At 41.7% G+C, this 19,293-nt stretch overlaps 1 protein-coding gene across 4 annotated transcripts; it reads left to right on the top strand.

The window, feature by feature from the left end:
* The first annotated feature begins 579 nt into the window (after nucleotides 1-579).
* Nucleotides 580-19,287, top strand: LOC111244064 (uncharacterized). 4 transcript variants are annotated; one of them, XM_086980490.1, is made up of 9 exons: nucleotides 580-1,336; nucleotides 11,740-11,965; nucleotides 12,910-13,097; nucleotides 13,804-14,039; nucleotides 14,990-15,087; nucleotides 15,697-15,812; nucleotides 16,526-16,643; nucleotides 17,039-17,158; nucleotides 17,582-19,287. In XM_086980490.1, exons 3-9 carry the CDS (start codon nucleotides 12,910-12,912, stop codon nucleotides 17,957-17,959), a joined length of 1,254 nt encoding a protein of 417 aa, XP_086836616.1. In that variant the 5' UTR covers nucleotides 580-1,336; nucleotides 11,740-11,965; the 3' UTR covers nucleotides 17,960-19,287. The 4 variants fall into 4 exon arrangements, with proteins under 4 accessions (XP_086836616.1, XP_086836615.1, XP_022646383.1 ...); XM_086980489.1 differs by lacking the exon at nucleotides 11,740-11,965; XM_022790648.2 differs by lacking the exon at nucleotides 11,740-11,965 and having other exon boundaries at nucleotides 581-1,336; nucleotides 15,715-15,812.
* Nucleotides 19,288-19,293: the final 6 nt, after the last annotated feature.

The raw sequence follows: 19,293 nt of genomic DNA, 5'->3' as shown, positions 1-19,293 counted from the left end.
GCTATGCCGAACATTCAAGCAATAAACGCCCAAGATGCATATAAGTTTATTCCAGTAATGGTGATGTCTCCGCTTTCTAAACTTATAGAAGTGATCTTGAACCTAGATTGAGCTTAAACACACTCTGTTTCATAGTGGACAAGGCCTTTAGCGATCCTAAGCAACGCCCGATAGCAATATCAGACGTCAAAACTCACACTGCCGTCATCTCCTGACCGTTTCCGCATTCATCTTTTTAATCGATGGCCCCTCTTATTATAAAAACTTCATGACGTCGGCAACATTTATATTTTCGCTATATCAAACCTATTCTATCGCAAGCCTGTTACAGTGTTTATTATAATTCATTCCCCTCTCTACATCCTGAACTCTCTATTCGGACTTCACTGCATTTCGGCCCAGTTGGAGCTTTTCACCTCCGCCTGTCGCCATCAAATATTCACAGGGTCAGCTACCTACTAAATCTCTGCCAAACATCTCCCAACTGGGACAGCGAGATTCCCTCTCCCACGACTGCCCTCTCCGCTTCACCATCCTGACTCTTCCCATAAGGCGCCAGGCTGTGTTGCTCTGCCAAAACCCAACTACGGGTTAGATACCGGCAATTTTCAGACGCTTTTAGTACCAGCAGCTCCGTTGCAGCGACTGTACTATCGGTGAGCGAACGGCTCTCATCTAACTCGCGCAGCAGGCGTTGGTATACATTCCTGCTTTATGCGGGGATCGGGCGAAGAGTTTTTTTTTGCTCCACGTTTGTTTGTCTAGCACAAGACTATAGTGAGATAGTTCGACCGAACTACGGGACGTGTAATGACACAGCGAAGCAGCCTCACTGTTTGTGTGAAACTCGTTCGCGTCTGTGGCAATTTCGGCTGCGGAGGCGCGTGTCTGTACACTGTACACTAGATGCGATTTTCGAAAAATTAGCATCTCTACCTTGTGAGATTTCAGTGAAGCCTTTGAATCGCTTGCTATGTGAAGATAGGATTTACTCAGCTCAGACACTTAAGAAAAAGCTTAAAACGAAGCGAAACTCGAAAGCAAAAATAAATCCTCTACGAAATATACTTGGTAGAGAGGTGAAGCTGATGATTTGCGAAGTAACCCTGTATGTAACAGAGCGAAAAATAGCGTAACGAACCGCAGGAATGGCTATATGAGATAGGAGCTAACGATCATCGGAAAATTTTAGAAGCTCATCTATTGTTTCATCACAGTTGTCACTGTCGAGTTGGAAAAAACTAAGTTGTTTTGGAATACTTGGTTGATTTCGTGATCCCAAGTTATAACCGAATGTGACTGCCCACTGCTGGAACAACGACAGGTTACATAAAAGGTTCGTAGTCTATTTAATAATCACTCTTATTAAATTCTTTGTATGTGTGACAAGTTCTCGATGTGAGGAAAAGCAAATTGTACGAGAGTCTATCGCACACTCAGACATAGTAAGCTTTACTCGTAAATTTAACGCAGACAAACGTCGCGTTTCGGTATGACAAAAAGTAGTTACTTACTTAATGTTTGAACGCTCAACAGCTATGTGAGTTAACCAGTGAGGATCGAAATTGAAAAGCTGAACCTATTCGGCGATCAGCCTAATTAACTAGACATGCTGTTCCGGTCTCTCAGAGAATGGCATTGATGATCAATAACGTTCACCTTTCACGTTTTACGTAGGGACAGAGCCTACCGAATTTAAGTCGGTGGCAGGTTTCTCTTGGTGAAAGCCTAACTCGCTTTCTAGTAGAATTGAAGATGCATTTGAATACTATCAGTGTTCAGAAGTACTATATATATATATATATATATCGGAAGCCGGCTAAATATCTAGTATATTACATATGTACGAATTACAAGGCCCAAAAATTTCTTCGATTTAACTACGCTCGCGCGAGTTAAATATGTTGCCAAAGGCAGCAACGTTCCGAATTTCATTTGTATTTTGCGAATAAGCCCCCTGTGCAATTTTCGTATACGTGACATGAACTGTGTTTGAACGCTTTAAGTCTCCTACCTATGAAAGACCTGGCTCCGTCATGTTTAAGTTTCTAAACAAACTCTTTAACTCGTGCAGTGCACGAACATGTTTTCGTGAACGCGAAGGTCTGCATCATACGCTATTGATGCGAATTCGAGCGGGTTCTTGAGGACTGTCGCATTTTGTCAACTAACGCGTACCGTAATTAAATAAATAACGTACCGTATGAGCGTTAATTCAATGTTTCTGCATCTGCTCTGAATACTGTAGCATCGCCGAATTAACGTTCTATAGTGTGCGATTATTTAGCATTATTAACGCGAGCACGCGACACCAAACGCTCTGCACATCTTCATGTGCTCAGTCTTTACCGTTTTCGTCATTCTGATTGTAGACATGGTTACGACCTGCGTTTCAAGCACTTTATTTCTCCCAGCACAGCTAATAAAGAAGACAGTACGGTCCATATCGAAGACACTGTTGCGTATTCATCGTTTGGCAACGGCGTTGCTGTTATGCCGCTTATTCGCCAGATGGCCACGAGCGACTAGCACTAACGCGCGACATCAACGGCATCACCACCATTATCAGCTTTCCTTCTATCTATTTTAAACAGGCAGCCGGCTGCATCCAGTCAGACTCGATCCGCGCCGATCTCTACCTAACCAGAGTCACCCCCTGTCTGGTGTTACTCAGTGGCTCACGCACGAATTTTGCCGATCCCGGCCTGTGGCGGTTGCTTACGGCGTCACAAGTCCGGCCCAACAACGCGCGCGAGACCATAGCTCGAGAGTCAGCGACCGTCTGGCTGCCAGCGTTCGAGAAATGAACTGAGGGTTAGAACCATGCGCGTACAAACACTTCGTCTATAAGGGGGGAGCGGCTTTCTATGCGATCATCGCCTCGACTCTCTGCTTTCACCCAGACGGGTTCGCTGCATCGAGGTGGCGCGTGCCGTCGTGCCGATGGTGATGTGCCGCCAAACCGAATCGTCATAGATATAAGCGGCAACAGCCTTAACCTATGGCATTCCGCTTCGTAGTCGTTTTCGTCGCATGCATAGCGTGAGCTACGCCTGGAGCGTACAACAGTCAGCACACTAGTGGCCGAGCTCTAAACTATTGAGCACCCTTGAACGATGCTGGCAGAGGCTAGGCCGGCCCGAGAGGGGCCGGCATAGCTTGAGGAAGTTTTATGGATCGTTGCACATATAGTAGCAGCAACACAATGAACCGGGAGATGGCTAGAGAATAGCTGAAGTAAAAAAAAGTCGCTCTGACGAAAGGGGAAGCTCTCTCTCTCTCTCTCTCTCTCTCTCTCTTCTATATATATATATATATATATATATATATATTCAAACTACTTAGTTTATAGGAGCACAAAGTTTTTTCCCACCGACAAGGAAATGTTAACGAAGAGGGCTGTACATGTATACAAGAAAAATTGTATGAATTTGAAGTCGAAACAATAATTTGGGTATACAGTGGAAAAGAAGCCACATTGCGCAGCTATTCCACTACAGCAACCCTGACCAGGGACTTGTCATGACATGAGCCTAATGTACATCGGGAAGGCCCAACCGCACAACTAATGTCTGAACTCTCAAAAGGTCCAAGCAATTTAACTAACAACAGGTCCGAATCAATAGGAGCTTCAAGTAGCCTTGGCCTCATCATGCTCTGTAAATACTACTGCAGTACAATGTGTTCGTATTTTGTATTATAAGTGACTAAATATTTGCCTTAACAGCAGTATACTATGCATCGTGGCGCAAATAATGCAGGATGTTAGGTAAGGCATACATTATTTTCTTACTTTTATTTGCTCATTCCCAACAGGCGAAACACGTTCCCTTATCACGATTTTTACATACGATATCTACCTCCTAGTCATCTACACAACAAAGAGATTAAAGTTACTTGGTCCCAATTTAATCGTCCCGTAATATATCCAGTTGGCTATTAGCTGCCGGGTAGAACAGGATCCATATAGCGCATCCTGATGTAAACACAACTTTAAAGTCTTAAGTTCCCTTGAGCAGCAGCTCTTTCACTGTGTGTCATCATGACAACGAATAGACTTTCCCACTACAGCTGCGTTCCCTCGATCAAATTCAAGTGACATAACCACGATAGCTCGCACGCTCCACGGCTCTCTCTGTATACATATATGTATATTCTATCAACAGAGCGGGCGACCCCTAGCCCGGGATTATTATCCACTGTATATATGGTAAATGTGTAAATAATCCGGGCTGCGGGTCCTGCGCCCCGTCGATAGGGAGACATAGGCTGTGCCGACGGGAGTGCATAGCTTCTACGCAATGTAAGCAACAATCGCGAGAATTTGTGGAGCTAGGCGAACTGGCTAAAAAAACCTTAGACCTCGGTAGAGTACCTCGGTCCGAGTGATGTCGACTGATGGCTATTGTTCAGATAGATACGAGCAGATGGCATAGAGCGCTCACTATGAAGCCGCAGCATGGCTCGGAGCAACTAAAAGAAGAAAAAAACTAGTGCAGAAACCGTATAAAGTCAATAGGCTGTCTGTTGCGCTCCGGGGCAGACAAATTTCACCGTAGAAAGCTCTGATAAGGTCCAGTTGCTCCTGAACACCTGCCTCTGCCGCGTAACATCTTACTATCGTAACATCGTTATGGCCAAATATGGCGCGCACTTCCGTTGAATACGTACAGTTTCTAGGTACAAGTGTGGGTAAGTCTAGATTTATACGCTTCGTAATGGGAATAAATCTGTAGGTGCGGTATTGCTTGACAGGTCGTTTACTTTGTTGTCAGCGGAAGTTTCCGTGAAATTGATGGTTTATCGGATATTTATTCTAAGAGTTTCCCACATTCTTACGATTAATTAACGAAATAGATTTTTTTTTTCTGCTTTTTGAGTTCTATGTCAAATACTGTCTTTCAGTATGTCTCTAAACAGAATTAAATATGGAATAGTGATTAACGGTGTATGTACGGACAATTTTAGTAAGTATAGAAGGTAATAAATAAATTACGATGAAAGAACGTTAATCAATGGACAGGGTACTACAACCTATTATTGTTAGCAAGATTATTTTATTTCTGTTCGTATTTTAGTTGTTGGGTTTTGCACACGATCGATAGACGTACGCGTAATACTTATACTATCAATCAACCACGTTACCTATACATGGGAACGAAAGCACTGTTAGTCTACGAGAGCGAACTTAGTTTTGTCAAGTATTCAAATCTACGCCTCCTGTTTAACATGCTCAGTATACTCCCTTGTCCTTCCACATTTGACTGGACCGTGGAGAGACAGGGTTATCTAGCGGGGGGATATGTTCTCGTTCTCAGTTTCTCGCTGGTTGGGGGGAAACTCCCGTCAGCTGAGTCTCGTTGTCGTGGGAACCCCGTTCGCGCGCCTTTCTCATGGGGGAAAATTCGCCTTGTTGCCATCAATGCGACTGTACTCACATGCGTACGTGTGACAGTGGAGTGCTGATGTCGATCGCTCCGCATCGCGGTTCGAGATGGCTGTTGTGAGTGGCCAATCGAAAAAAAAGATGGCGTCCCTCTATAGCGTTGTCTAACCCACTTAGGGACTATCGCAAGAGTTTGTCATGGGGTACACGCGAGGGTTAGTCCTGTCGGGCAGTCAGTTGGAACGGAGTTTGACTAAACACAGCGAAGCTAGGCCAAAAGACCGTGAACCCTGAGACACATTTTCACTTAGATTAAGCAATGTGTATTTTGTTGGCACTCGCTTTCTAGAAAACAATGATGTTATCATATACGTTTCCAAAATCTATATCATTCCGAGACTGATTGTAACGCATGATGCTTGTCTAGACAGTATGAAGATCATGTGAAGACTAATTCTTTCTTCAGAACAGTGTTTTTTTTTTCTATTATAATTTTTTTTCAAAGAAGAGCGTCTTGTCTTTTGTTCGGCCAAGGTGATTTGGTTTTTTTTTTGAAGAGCATTTCTGTCGGCGAGCGCGCATAGCACAATAGACTGAATTCTTATTAGCAATTAACACAAATAGCATAATATTTCTTGATGAAAATGTAGGTAGTTGTGAGTAATTTATAGACTTGTGCCTTATAACACGAATCTCAAACGCGTTTAAAGCTAACCGCGTTTGTCGCCATTCAATGAGCATTTCGCCGAATCACGTGCTATCCTGATACATTTCTTTGTATTACTGTCCTTTATATTCTGCCACCGATCCACGGCCTGAATGTATGTTGTTATTCAGAAGGTAGTTCGGCTAGTAAGTAATATAAACTACCAAACTATCTAAGAGGGTTCCGAGTGATTTGCCCTTTGCTGAGAAGAGTTCACTTCTGTTTTTGTATCGTTCCCAGCCCAACGTCGTTATATTTTTAACAGCAATCGCTCCGAAGCTATTTCTTATCCGCAAGCACAATATATATAGCTTACAAGAACCTACAATCATTTCTATTTTTACTGACTGTTAATAATGTGTATTTGAGCTTCAAACATGCGCAGAAAGTTCCGCTCTAAACTTGACTCGTTTTTACCATTGTGCTAAGGACGACTACGCTGGTCATCTGAAGATCAGGAAGGAAGCGTATATGTGCTTCTTAACTAAGCTTACATGGACAGTTGCAGCTTGGTTCGGACATAGCGTGCTCAGAACCTGTATGCCGTCGACGAGTCGTCAACGGCAGCAGAGGCCTCTGTATCTACTTTGTTTATAGGTTAGGTCGCCACCTAGGTACGATGTACGACGATGCGATCAGCGACCGGCTTCACTCAGTCGACAGAGACAGCTACCATGTCAGTGTGTGATCTTGATGAGCCAATGCCTGTGCCATTTGTCGGCAAAGCGCTTTCAAAAGTAGTGCTAACACTGAAAACTACAGAGCTGTGGTTCTCCATGGTGAGTCACACCGATGAAGACCACCGACAGCTGGTCTTCGCGAATGACTGAAACGACAGCGTCCGTACAGTCTTCGCCTCTCAAGCGTCCTGACGTCATCAGGCCTCAAGCCTGCAGTGTTAGATTTACACGTCAAACTATGTCGAATATTTTAGCAACAATAATTTATAATGGCTTGTAACCCCATTCAAAATGCAGCTTGTTTTTGGAACATTTTTTTCAGACTTAAAAATATAAGTGGGGAAATTAGTTTAACAAATGCATAGTAAAAAGCACATTCCAGACTGTTTTTCATTTTGTTGAATGCATGTTGCCTGTAGCATTCCCAAATCTTTGCCGAATATATTCCAGCAATCTATTTTGTCACCATCTTATGTACCAAACAGATGTTTAGCCATGTTTTTTCGTCTGATACTACCTTAGTTGAGCATTTCTTCAGACTATGTCCATTTAACAAAGACACGGCTTCTGTGTATATCCCTGTATATTCAATGACTAAATTTACAGAATATATACCATATCCACAATACCGTACATTTATCATAATTATATAATATTATCACTTTGCTAAAAATACTTGGGGTTGATTTTCAATCATACAAAGTTCACTAAAATATCACATCATGATATCCTCACTTGGCCACTATTTCTGCCTCCCGCTCAGCTCAAACAAAATACGCCACGAGCCAGCTTGACAAATCAATCAGCTGTCACGGCACTGTCATCGTCCTTTTCCCCAGATTGGTTTGGCTTTAGATCCTGTTTGTTCGTTTTTTATTTCTTCACGTCTTCCCATTTGTTAGTGTGGCTACCTCAAAATAGCCTTCGAAATCGCTGACAAGACAATCTATCAAATCTAATACGGTATCGTCCAGTCTATAGCGACAGGGGAACAATCACTCAAACCGACACAACTCTGCCGTAGCACATATGTATATACAGTTGCAGGAGCATTCGATGGTCTGTTGAAATTGTTATTGCTTCGTGTGGAACAATGGAAACCCGATAGATGAGTGGACCGCTTACCTATTTAGAGTTAAAGACGGACTAGACGATATGACGGACTTTGGATCAGAAAAAGCAAAAGACAAAGACGACTAAGAAGCTTTACGATCCGCGGAAGGGATTTCCTCTTGGTTGTTACCAATGAACCAGACTTGATGGACAACGATGTGTGTGTGTGTGGGGGGGGGGGGGGGATAGAATGTAAAAACGCAAAAGATGGGCTTCATTCGGTACCTCCTAGAAAAGACGTCCTTCTGCAATATTTACCCCGAAGCCGGGTTGGAACAAGCAAACTGCTGGCTGACAATTCACGGTGTTGGGAGATCGTTCAACTGTTAATAATGAGACGGCAAAAACAGCCGGGAATCTAGGATCTAGTGCAGACCGTTGGATTAGCTGATACAAAATTGGACTGGTTGTAATTATTAGAGCTTTCAATTGCCGTTCTTATTTCCTTAGTAAAATAATTAGACACTTAATAAAAATAACGAAGCATGATTTGTCTTCGTCGAGCCGATAGTCGTGAAGGCGTTAACTAGATCGTATAAAGTTTTCTTTTCGCGTCTAGATCTTTTGATTCCAACTAAGATGCTGGAACTTACTTTAACTAAGCCGTTGACGTCGCTTCATACCTGAGACTCTTCGAAGTCGTAAAATATTGCTAAAGAGCTATAGACAAAAATGTTTATACCGTTAAGGCTGGAAAATCTCTTGGAATCAAGCCGCCGTAGAACTCCATTAAAGATAATTCATAGATGTGACTTTCTTTTATTTCAACTGTTACGCAACACCCGCATTGATCATCATTACCTGCTGAGATGTACGTTGTTATTTAACATACGTTAATTCGTGTTCAATATCAATCAGTCGAACTTTTTTGCGGGACTGCGCAAAGGAGCTCGTCGCGAACAGTCGTCTAATGCAGAAAGAAGTCCCTCCTAGTACTTCCATTAATACGTTCGCGTTTTACCTGTTATATTAATACACCTGCGTGAGACGACTCCGAAGACGCCCGATCACCTGCCCGTTCCTTGCTGGCGTCTCATTAAATAATCTTCGAGCATCTGTTGTTCTGTGGTTTTGTGTTCGTCTACGCATATTCAGTAGAATACAGTACAAGCTTCCGCTAGCGATAGAGTACAGGTTAGCGTACCACAGGGGCATAGTGCGTCTCTTATTCATGCTGCCCGAAAAGCTGGCTTACATTTTAGCCAAAGCAAATGTACGCACACGGGCAGGGGGGTTCATTCGAAGGTTCGTCGAGAGTAGGTTGATTGGTGGCATCGACCAGGTGCCGGCATTTCCTGTTGCATACGTATGGGTTTTTAGTATCCAGCTGGCGTTAGAGGATTGCATCCGTCACAAAACTGTTGTCCGTCGAAGTCATGCGAATAGTTACAGTGTAAATCATTACTCTTTTCGATGTATAGAGCGATGATTCCTTTTGCCATAGTCATGCTGCGAATTCTAAAATTCAAACAGGACTTTATCAAACCTATAATAGTGTTCTCTTTTGAGGCCTTAATAATAAGGCGAGATAAATAAAGACAAATGTATGCTACATATGAACGAATACACTCAGTATAGTCTGTACAAGAACTATTTACATATAGAGGCAGTTCCTGCCGTATACAGCCTGGCCTAGAAGTAATGCTGTGGCATACCTTTATGGGACAATCATATATGCATGTGGTCTACAGATGTTCATTTAGAAGACAATCCCATGTTATTGCAGAAAATATTCCTTAATATATTGACGAAAACATCAAATAAAACTTATACCAAATCATTTTTTACACGCTTACGTAACCAGTGCTCTCAAATTCTGTCAACTGTCGGGTGTCATTATCTATATATCGCACACTAAGCGATATTAGCAGTTTAACTAATTATAATTAGCCCATGAACGATGTATTTATTTCATGCTACATAACCGCCAGTAGCACCAATCACGCAAAAACCCATATGCGCCTACCTAGCCAGTGAAACCGCCAAACTGACAAGCGCACCCGTTGAATCTGTCCCAGTGGCTATGCATTTTCATCGATTATTCCAATGGCAATTCAGCTGGCTGTCTTTTCACGAGCTGGTTGCGCTGTTCGTGATAAAGTATTGCCTATGTTCCTTGAGTGTCCTACTGGAAAATTGTCACTTTGGTTATTCCTTTGTGCGCAGTATCCTGAAGCAGCGGTGGCTGTTAAAAGAGGCAGGCATCCACTCCCACGTTGAGTTACGTTTCCCCACGTCTCACACAACTTTTCGATGATATTAGTTGGTTGACCGCGGAGACTTCAGCCCAGCATCAGCTTTATCAGCAATGGCTAAACATCTCAGCTGAAATTCATATCAGTACAACTGTAGGAGTATCAATACAACGTCAGTTGTGTATTTCTCCCACCCAGTCGACGGTTCTTACCCTCTAGTAAAGCAGAAACGATGTCTTCAACCCCCCACCCCATCCAATGTGAGCGCTATCCATCCCTGTTCACCCGTTGGGAACAGCCGGGAAAATTGGCTTGATGCATCGATTGTGGCTTCATTCGTTTGTCGCCTATTTGTGTTTCATCGTCATCGTCGTCCGTTATACGCTAAGCGGCTCCGACGCATCGCGGGTCTGTCGTAAGTAGGTGGTAATGCTTTGGCGGGTTTGAGCGTCACTATAAATTCGTCTCGAAATCCATGATAAAGAGCAATGGGCACCTGGAATTGAAAGCTGATGAATCACGACACGACTTGTTAATCCGTGTGAGTTTTCGATCGATTCATGAATTATGTGGTTTTTTGTGTGTTTGTATTGTTGATTGAAAATTTTTTGTGTGCTATTACTGACTACTATGTTTTTATGTGGGTGTGTGCGAAAAACGCAAATCACTGGAGGGAGTCGAACCGTAAGTGATGGCTATTATTGGCTGATTTTATTATGTAGGGTTCATCGAACGCCTAATTTGTGATCATTTGTTAAACTATATCTGCTTAGTGAGAATGTCATGATAGGTAAGGAGCGTTAGTACAATAAAGTAGTTGTATTTTATGTTAAATTATTCGATCTGTCCGTGTATGTGCGTGCGGATAGCACCCTCGAATATGATACGAGTAAGGTGACGGACCCCCCAGATTCGATAGAAACGCCTGGAATCAACATTAAAAGGTTTCTTTTTCGAATGTACTACATATGTATACGATCTGACATTGAAAAGCGGCTTCAAGACCGATAATTACCATGACAATTCCCGTTCACCGTCTTTTTTTCGAATTTGTTCTTTTTCGAAATCGGGTATTAGCATAGCTCACACCTAAAAGAAGCAAAGTCCTTCGCCGACTATTAAATGCTCACACGAAAAATGCCCTTTTTTTTATTTCTTGCGTTTATTTCCCGCGTTTACCCTCACATCTGCTTCTCCACCTCTCATCATAACTTGGTATGATCCGCGCACCTACTATTACTGTCACCAGACAACCGTTTCGCTAATAACGCGCAGATGTCGTCGAAGACGAACGCGTTCGCCTTTGCATTCTATCGCAAACATTACTTTTTTCCTTGTCACTTCCTGTCAGTTCAGCTTGGCTCGTTCGCATAACCAATAGGCTCTTTCCTACAACAAGTATTTAGTTTATTGATTTTGGCCACGCACGCCCTATTCCGCATCTAATATTTCTTCTTGCCGAAATACACACAGGGTTAACTGTAATTAACTTCAGTGGAAACTTAGACCGCAATAACAATTGGATTTTCAACTGTCGTATCTATAGCAATTGTGTCACCGAGCAGTTGTTGCTTTCAGTCAACCAGAGTCGTCGTCGTCGTCGTCCCCTGCTTTAACATCTTCATAACGTTGTTGCAACGTTCTCTCTATTATTATCAGATAGCGGCATCATCGGGGGAATTTCGGCGACATGAATTTAGTGCTTGCAGTCGTCAGGTCTGACTCCGGTTTCGACCCGTGCGCGTCCAAATTGACAAAGCGCATTGGTTCGACCGACCCAATCTGCCGATTAACTGTGTTCGTTGCCATTGCGCAAACCCGAATCGGCTCAGTGGGAACGCAACCCGGGCGACAACACGTCATTCTTTACCGAAGAAGCAAGTAGGTAAGAAAGCAGTTAAGAAAATATGACTTCTTGTAAGAGTATTTCTGCGTGCGAGAGACAGCCGTTTACAGGCCAGCCGAATTTACGGCGCGAGATGCCAAATACCGTGGCGACACTATGAAGCTAGCATTTAGAAGCTAGCTAGCGGCATTGCCCGACATGGCAGTAGCAGTAGAGCTGTCTGCGCCCGAATTCGGGGTTCGGGTGGGAAAAAAGAGAAAGTTCCGAATCGAAATGGGTCTCCATAGCTACCACATTGGCGAGCGCAGCTACGGCGACTCAGCGTCATTTGATAACGAAGGAATTATAGGTAACCAATACTGAATGAACGTTTGAATGGGCAGTAAAAAATAAAGCATATAACTGTATGTGGCCATCAATGTAGTGGTGCAGTGATGAAAACGAGGGCATATATAATGAATGCTTTGACACCTACGCTGCGCTGAGAGGATTGAACGAAAATGAAGGAAAGACATTTAGGAGAAATATAGAAAGTTGTTTTTTTTTTTTTATTTTACTTTTGCCTATAACAAAAAGTAGTATGAAATCAAAAGCGTGAAATTTTCCTTTTTTGACCTGTCTTCCTATGCTTTTACTTAGCAACCTGGATCGATAACAATCTAATTTCGTATATTACTTTTGTAAGCATAGATGTTACCCTAAACAAGCAAGTTTCTGGCTGATCAGACCCAGGTTGAGGAATGATTACTGGGCATAGATAGTACCGTACGAACACGGGTAGATTGCCTTTACCGTTTTCAATAAATTGTCGTTATTATTGCAAGCCAGCCTTCAGTCCTATGGTAACCAGTCACAGTAATAACTTAAGCCGCAGATTCGCGTAGTAAGGCTTCAGTAATTGTATGATATTAGACAGATGAGTGTGTCTCCTATGAATAATTATGATCGATGTATGACTTGTTTGCGAATTCTTCTGATTTCAGATGCGACACACGTCGACGCTGCTGAACGGCGTGCTTCAACCTCTTCCGTTTCAATCGTTCGCGACAAATTGCTCGATATCGGAAGTGATGTTCTCCCAGGAAACGCTTTCAGCCGATCTCTACGTTATACTATGCGCTTCGCTGGCGACAGTAGCCTTCAGTATAAACTTCGTGCAAACCCTGGTTATGTAAATAAGCACTCGCCAGTGTTACCTAAAGCTCTTAAAATATTGCACCGGTAGAACACCATAAGTAGATAGCTGAATAACGAAACAAGCGGTAGAGACACATTTTATCCAGGATGTACAGCCGGATTTATTGTTTCATTATTGAAATAGAGGTAACTATATCGGCCAAACCTCTGGCTAAAGGACACCAGAAACTACTGTTTCGAGACCCGCGAAATGCTACACGCTTCGTACAAATAAAAACGTTTATATCGCCTGTCCATATTGTGTTATGAGAAGTATCAATTATGGTTTGTGCGGCTTTGCACCATTGCCAGGGAATCTAGCGCCGAATCCTCATGGCGGTCGAAGTTCTGTTTTCTTTAGCAGCTTTTGTAACAACTATTGCGTGTTTGAGGCAGTTGTCACAGCTATTTTTCACTTTTTATGTAACCTAAGCGCTGGGTATGAAGATGAACGAGCTGTTTGCCCGGTCCGGTATATATAGAGTTATGTGCAATGGTAGCATGCAGATGAGTCTGGTTGTGTTTGCTCGTTCGGGGCCGCGGGCGGAAAGCATCTAATGGAGTGCGACATGAGGGGTTACATCTAGCCATTCTCTTATCAGCATAGCTATACAAAGCAATTCTGGGCCCAAAAACGCTTTTTAAGGTATTTCCTGCAAAAACATAAATATCATCTAACCCTTTATTTCTATGGTCTACAGCGTTTTCCTGTCACGATGCTGGCAGTCACTATACCTTCTCAACGGCTGTGTTTGCGGTATGGTGACGGCGTGTGCGTTGATGTACCACGCCATTGCGGAAAACTCGCCGGAGGTCAGGCCAGACCATTTAGCCAAGGGTGGCTCCCATGCGATGCGGGAGGCGTGCAACATGGTGTCAGCCATGTTTACAATTATTATGTTAGTTGGATACACAGCCAACTTAACTGCGATCGTAGGTAAGTGTACATATATAGTGTTTGCTGCTCCCTTTGGAATAAATCCTTGAAATGTCGTTTGGGGAGGGATATAAATTTTTATGTGGTTGATAAGCACATATAAGACCCATCGGTCACCGTCTGATTACAGAGTCTTTGTAATTAGGTAATTAATGAGCAAACAGCTGCATAAACACGCAGACGTATCCGTACAGATCGTACTGTCTCGGCGGGGGCGGGGCGGGGTGGGGGGGTGGTAATAACGAGACCGATATCAGTGTAATAGACGCAAAGCCAGCCATAAAGGAAGACAAGGCCAATTTCATCCGTTGATCATGATCGATCTGTATAAATCGACGGACAGGTACAAATAGACAAGAGAGTCAATAACGGATTGTAGTCTATTGTTGGTAAAGGGAAACAGAGATACTCTGACAGGCGCATCCGCAGTTACAACAGAAACTGAGCTTTTGTTACAGCCCTGAACTAAGAATACGCATTCGTTGCGTTATTGATCATTTAGAAGTACCCAAAAAGACGACGTTTAAAGCAGAATCTTGTGAATTATTTAAAAATGAGAAATTCTCTCTCTTCTCTCTTTCCATATATATATATATATATATGTACATGAAAAAACCATACGGTCCCAATAACTTGTTAAATGATTTCATCTTTGGAAGTTTCATATTGTTTATTCTATATATCTAGCCGTTTTATTCTGTTCTAGTGTACTTCATTGAGTCGGCGTCCATCATACTGGGCCTGGGCTACTTAAATAAATAGTGCCGGTCGTTTAACAACAGAACGGCGGCAATCTTTCCTGCCCTTCACTAACCTATATCACAGATTATTTTTTAACCAACATCAAAAACTATTTTTACTGTGATTTACTTGAACGTAAACAATCCACAATGATAAATTATGTTCTAATTTAAACTGATTTATTTATTTATCTTCATTATCATATACAGCCCATAAATTCCTCGCATCGGTAATGCCCGGAGTTTTAAATTCCGTCAGCCGTAATAGACGGCTCAGCCTTCTGCTCTCTACGATTTCTACAACCCAGGTAAATCGTTACAGCTAGATCACGGCTTTACGAAAATATATTTTGATAATTCCATAACCCTTCAGACGATTGGCGGTATATTGGCCTTTTGTGATTGGTCATTTTGTTATGAAATAGATTTCAACAGCCTACTTTGAGCGTAGCTTATATCTAAATGATGATTTTTTTTTTTTTCGTTCTATTAGACAGAGCTTCAGCTGTGAATATATACCCGTTGATCGTAATAAAACAATATATGATTGAAACGAATGAAACACGTGAAGTCTTTCGTTAAAAGGGGTCAGCAGCCCGGATAGCTGACAAATCGCACAGTTCAGAAAGCAACTCTGCTTTCTTTTCCTGTGCCATTTATTCCACAATCAGATTGTTATATTTGTTGTATATTGTTATATACATTTGTACCTTTTTACTGGTAAATAATACATTAAATATGATAACAATACATAACGGGCAACTTTTGAAATGGCAATTAAACGATGCTACAGATATAACATTGCATACAGAGTATTCTACAGGTCAGATTATTATTACTGTAATCTATTCATTATCAGATTCAGTCGAATAAAGAGCAACGCTACCACCAACTCTTCTCTCTATATTGGTTAATAGGTCATAGTCCGTTTGCAGGTAGCAGTCTTATGCGTTTCACTCATCCAACCATGGTCATCAAATTCACACACGCGGATTTGTCTACCGCCGTATCAATGGGGAGAGACGTTCTCCAGGTAAAATTCGAAATACAGCTTAGCGATTCCGAGAGCAACGCAAGCATTACTACTTCAAATAATAACAAACATTAACAACCGTAATAATCACCGTAGATATGGCATTAATTGAATTGTTTATTAATATCGTCCGTTTGGTAAATAAATCCGCTCGAATTAAAATGACGAGGGTCTACAACCAACCCATCCGCAAATACTAGAAATTGACCTTATAATAGTGTACAACGACCAACGATCGTTTCTAGACCTTCTCTCAGGTCCCTCCTCTCGACATTAACAAGTCAATGTCTCACTTTCTATCTTTATTTTTTTTTATATGTGCCTCACTTTAACCCTTGCATTATCATTGGTTATCGTAGACTACCTAATATTCATTGCTACATTTGATTATTACTATCAGTTTGGTACAAATCTGCTAGTTTTACCTACTTGAATCAACAAATTAGTAAAGTACGTAGGCCAGCTGCTGAGAGATACTTTGGGCCCTTACGGAAACACTACTGGTGACACTTTCATACTTTATCGACGTGTGAAAAAGGTGCTTTTTTCTTAACAGCTCTTAAAGGCCTATTTTCAAAACCTGAATGATTCCAGTGCCTGGACGCGCTGAATTACGCTAGATAGAGGTTTGGTCTAAAATTACAATCCTATTAGAACTGTATATGTGCGTGATTTTTCTAAAAGCAAAGTGATTTTCACTTTATCTTCTGTAGAATGGTGGCTGGAACTTACTGTGCGCAAATGCTTATCTGCGCTCTTCTGCTCTTCGAACTGACGATGAATTCGAAACGTGAAGGCGATGGAAAAACTGTAGCGAGCCTCGATGTACAGGTTCGTTTATGCAACCGTGCCATATTGACAAAAAGCAGAATTAACATTTTGAGTCTTTATTAGTTATATAAGGATATCGTGTAGTAACTGTATATTTTATGCAAATAGTGATGCCAATACGGTCCCTCTCTCTGTCTCTGGAAATGCAAAGGAAGGAAAATCACTAAGGGATACTTATTTAATTTTGATAATGCATAACAGTTGATAATTTATATAATTTATGAAACAACGCATTGATGAAATGGTATGGCAAAAGTAGATACAATTAAATTATTGGCGATACATTTGCTTGGAGGGAAAAAGACTTTCTGTATCAACTACGGTTACAATTTGGAACTATTCCAACTATAAATAACTAATTTTCTAGCTAATCTTCACGTTTCTACCTATTTCAGGTTCTATGGTTGAAATACATCCTGTTAGCGTTAAGTACAGTTCCCTTTGCTGCGCTGACCATTTATCACTCGATGGCCATGCAAAGAAATCTTTGTTTCGTCGTTAAGGACTCAATTCAGGTAGGCTAAGTCTGCACCCCAAAAAAAATAACTCATGCTGAAATGGAAGCCCGCTAAACTCAAAATATTATAAACATGCGGTGTTGTATTATTACAATGAAAAATAATTTTAAAAAGCCATTTTCGTTTCTTCAGTCAGTCTTTAGACGTGTTGGAAGAAAAGGACATCCTATAGTCTCCTATAATCTACCAGTGAGCCGATTAATGTCAATAAACGCAAAAATTCCTTGCCCTACTCACCCCTTACATCCGTAAACAGAATAATGCAAAACGGGTTTTTCTGCTCTATAAGACAAACTTATGAAAATATTCGCCATGCTTGTTAAGCGGTCCTCATTGAAAACTAGCTATAACTACCGTCTTCGTTAATTATTAGAAAATTCCAAATTAAAGTCAAAATTTTCCAATAATATTCGCCACCAGGTGTGGACTCTTGTCTCAACTGTGCTGCTGGCCTCAGCCCTGCCTGCCGTTCACGTGCTTTCCGATCAGGTCATCTGTCGAGGGACACTGTATCTTCTCCAACGGTTACTTTGTCTCAGCCGAAATGAGCACGCACTTGATGGCGCCCTTATTCCTCCAGTATTGCCTGATGAGCCTTATCTTGGAATAGGCCATGGTAGCCGGGAATGTTCTCGACGACTTGACTTACTGCCAAACAGAGAGCAGTTCATTTTATGTATTAGTGGCCAAACAGCAGATTCCCGAAGCCCAGTTTCTCAGGTTAGCGCCACTGGAAGTCAAAGTCATTACGATGCGCAGCACCAAATCCATCAACAACAGGCCGACGTGATGTACTAGCTAGAGAATGTCCATCGCGCATCAACAGTATCTTATCTTTACTTGAATCCGTACATTGGCCAAATTCAGTATGTCTGCTACTTGTTTTCGGTAGATGTCTGCTAAGGCTAATCAGTCATTTAATCCTAGAGCGGCTAAACAATGAGATTAATTAATATATGACTTCAGAGTTTCAACTCTAAGAGATTCCAGAGTCAGGGTTCGAGGAAACTCCAGCGCCGAAGCTCACAACAACCCAGTGCCGGAAAGCAAAGTAACTTCAGAGGCGCGGCCCCAAAGAAATCAGAGCCGCAATCTGTCAGGAACCATAGGCCGACAGCAGGCCAAAAGGATACATGACCAAGCTGGTTGGTTTACGACTAGCCTGAAACCAATTAGGGTTAGTGACTTTAGAATTTACATGATGCGGTTAGCTTAAAACCCATTTAATCAAATCTGCGAGGACGATTTTTGTTGTAAGAAGCATTGGGTTAATGCTTTACGGATTGTAATTCAGTGGGGCATGAAAATAGGGGCATTTCTCTGTCAATGAAAAACAGTAAAAAGTACCAATAAGCTTAAGACATGAGAGATAAATGAGCTAAGTTGCTGAAGTACAACGTTGGAATTGTTGTACATACACCGTACAATTCCCTGCAATTAATCTTACGTTGCATTATAGACTGTCCAGAAATAGGTTGTTAAGAGAATCGAGATAGAATTAAACCCATTAATGTTCGATAATTTAGTAGGTGCTCAGAAACTCAATGTACCTAGCCAAAGCTACAAGAACGATACCACAAATCTTGTGGAGGCTACAAAAGTAAGAACAAACGGAACAAAATGTATTGCATTTTAGTCATCACCATCTATAGCTTCTGTTTTAAACATCAACCAGAAACACTGAACTTACGAGGTCGATCGGGTTTAATAGTAATAAGGTACACCTTGGTCAGTGTGTACATATGAAAAATTATCACTGCAAAAAGTTATGGGATAAGCCAGTAACTCCTACTGTCTCATTGCTCGTTTGACGGACATTTTTCATGCATACCGAAATACATAGCAAAAATTAATGACGGTCACACGTAGTGTTTTCTCACGACGTATTTCATACATATGCTGCCTACGATTCAAATCGCTACGCCAACGAAGTTGAGTCGCAACATAGAGCGCGTTACACAAGAAATTTTATCACCTGCCGTCTTTTTGTTTTATCGCTTAGCATTTTCTTTTCTCACGCTGAAATTGTCCACGTATTTTGTGTAGATAAAAGCGCTCTATTGATGTGCTATATAGGCGATTATTACGAGCATATAATATAATTAAAATAAATTATTATACACCGATATATA

This window comes from Varroa destructor, unplaced genomic scaffold (genome assembly GCF_002443255.2).
Source record: "Varroa destructor unplaced genomic scaffold, Vdes_3.0 BEIS01000002.1, whole genome shotgun sequence".
NCBI lineage: Eukaryota > Metazoa > Arthropoda > Arachnida > Mesostigmata > Varroidae > Varroa > Varroa destructor.
Note: the sequence above shows the minus strand (reverse complement) of the source record. Positions and strands in the feature narration are given on the sequence as shown.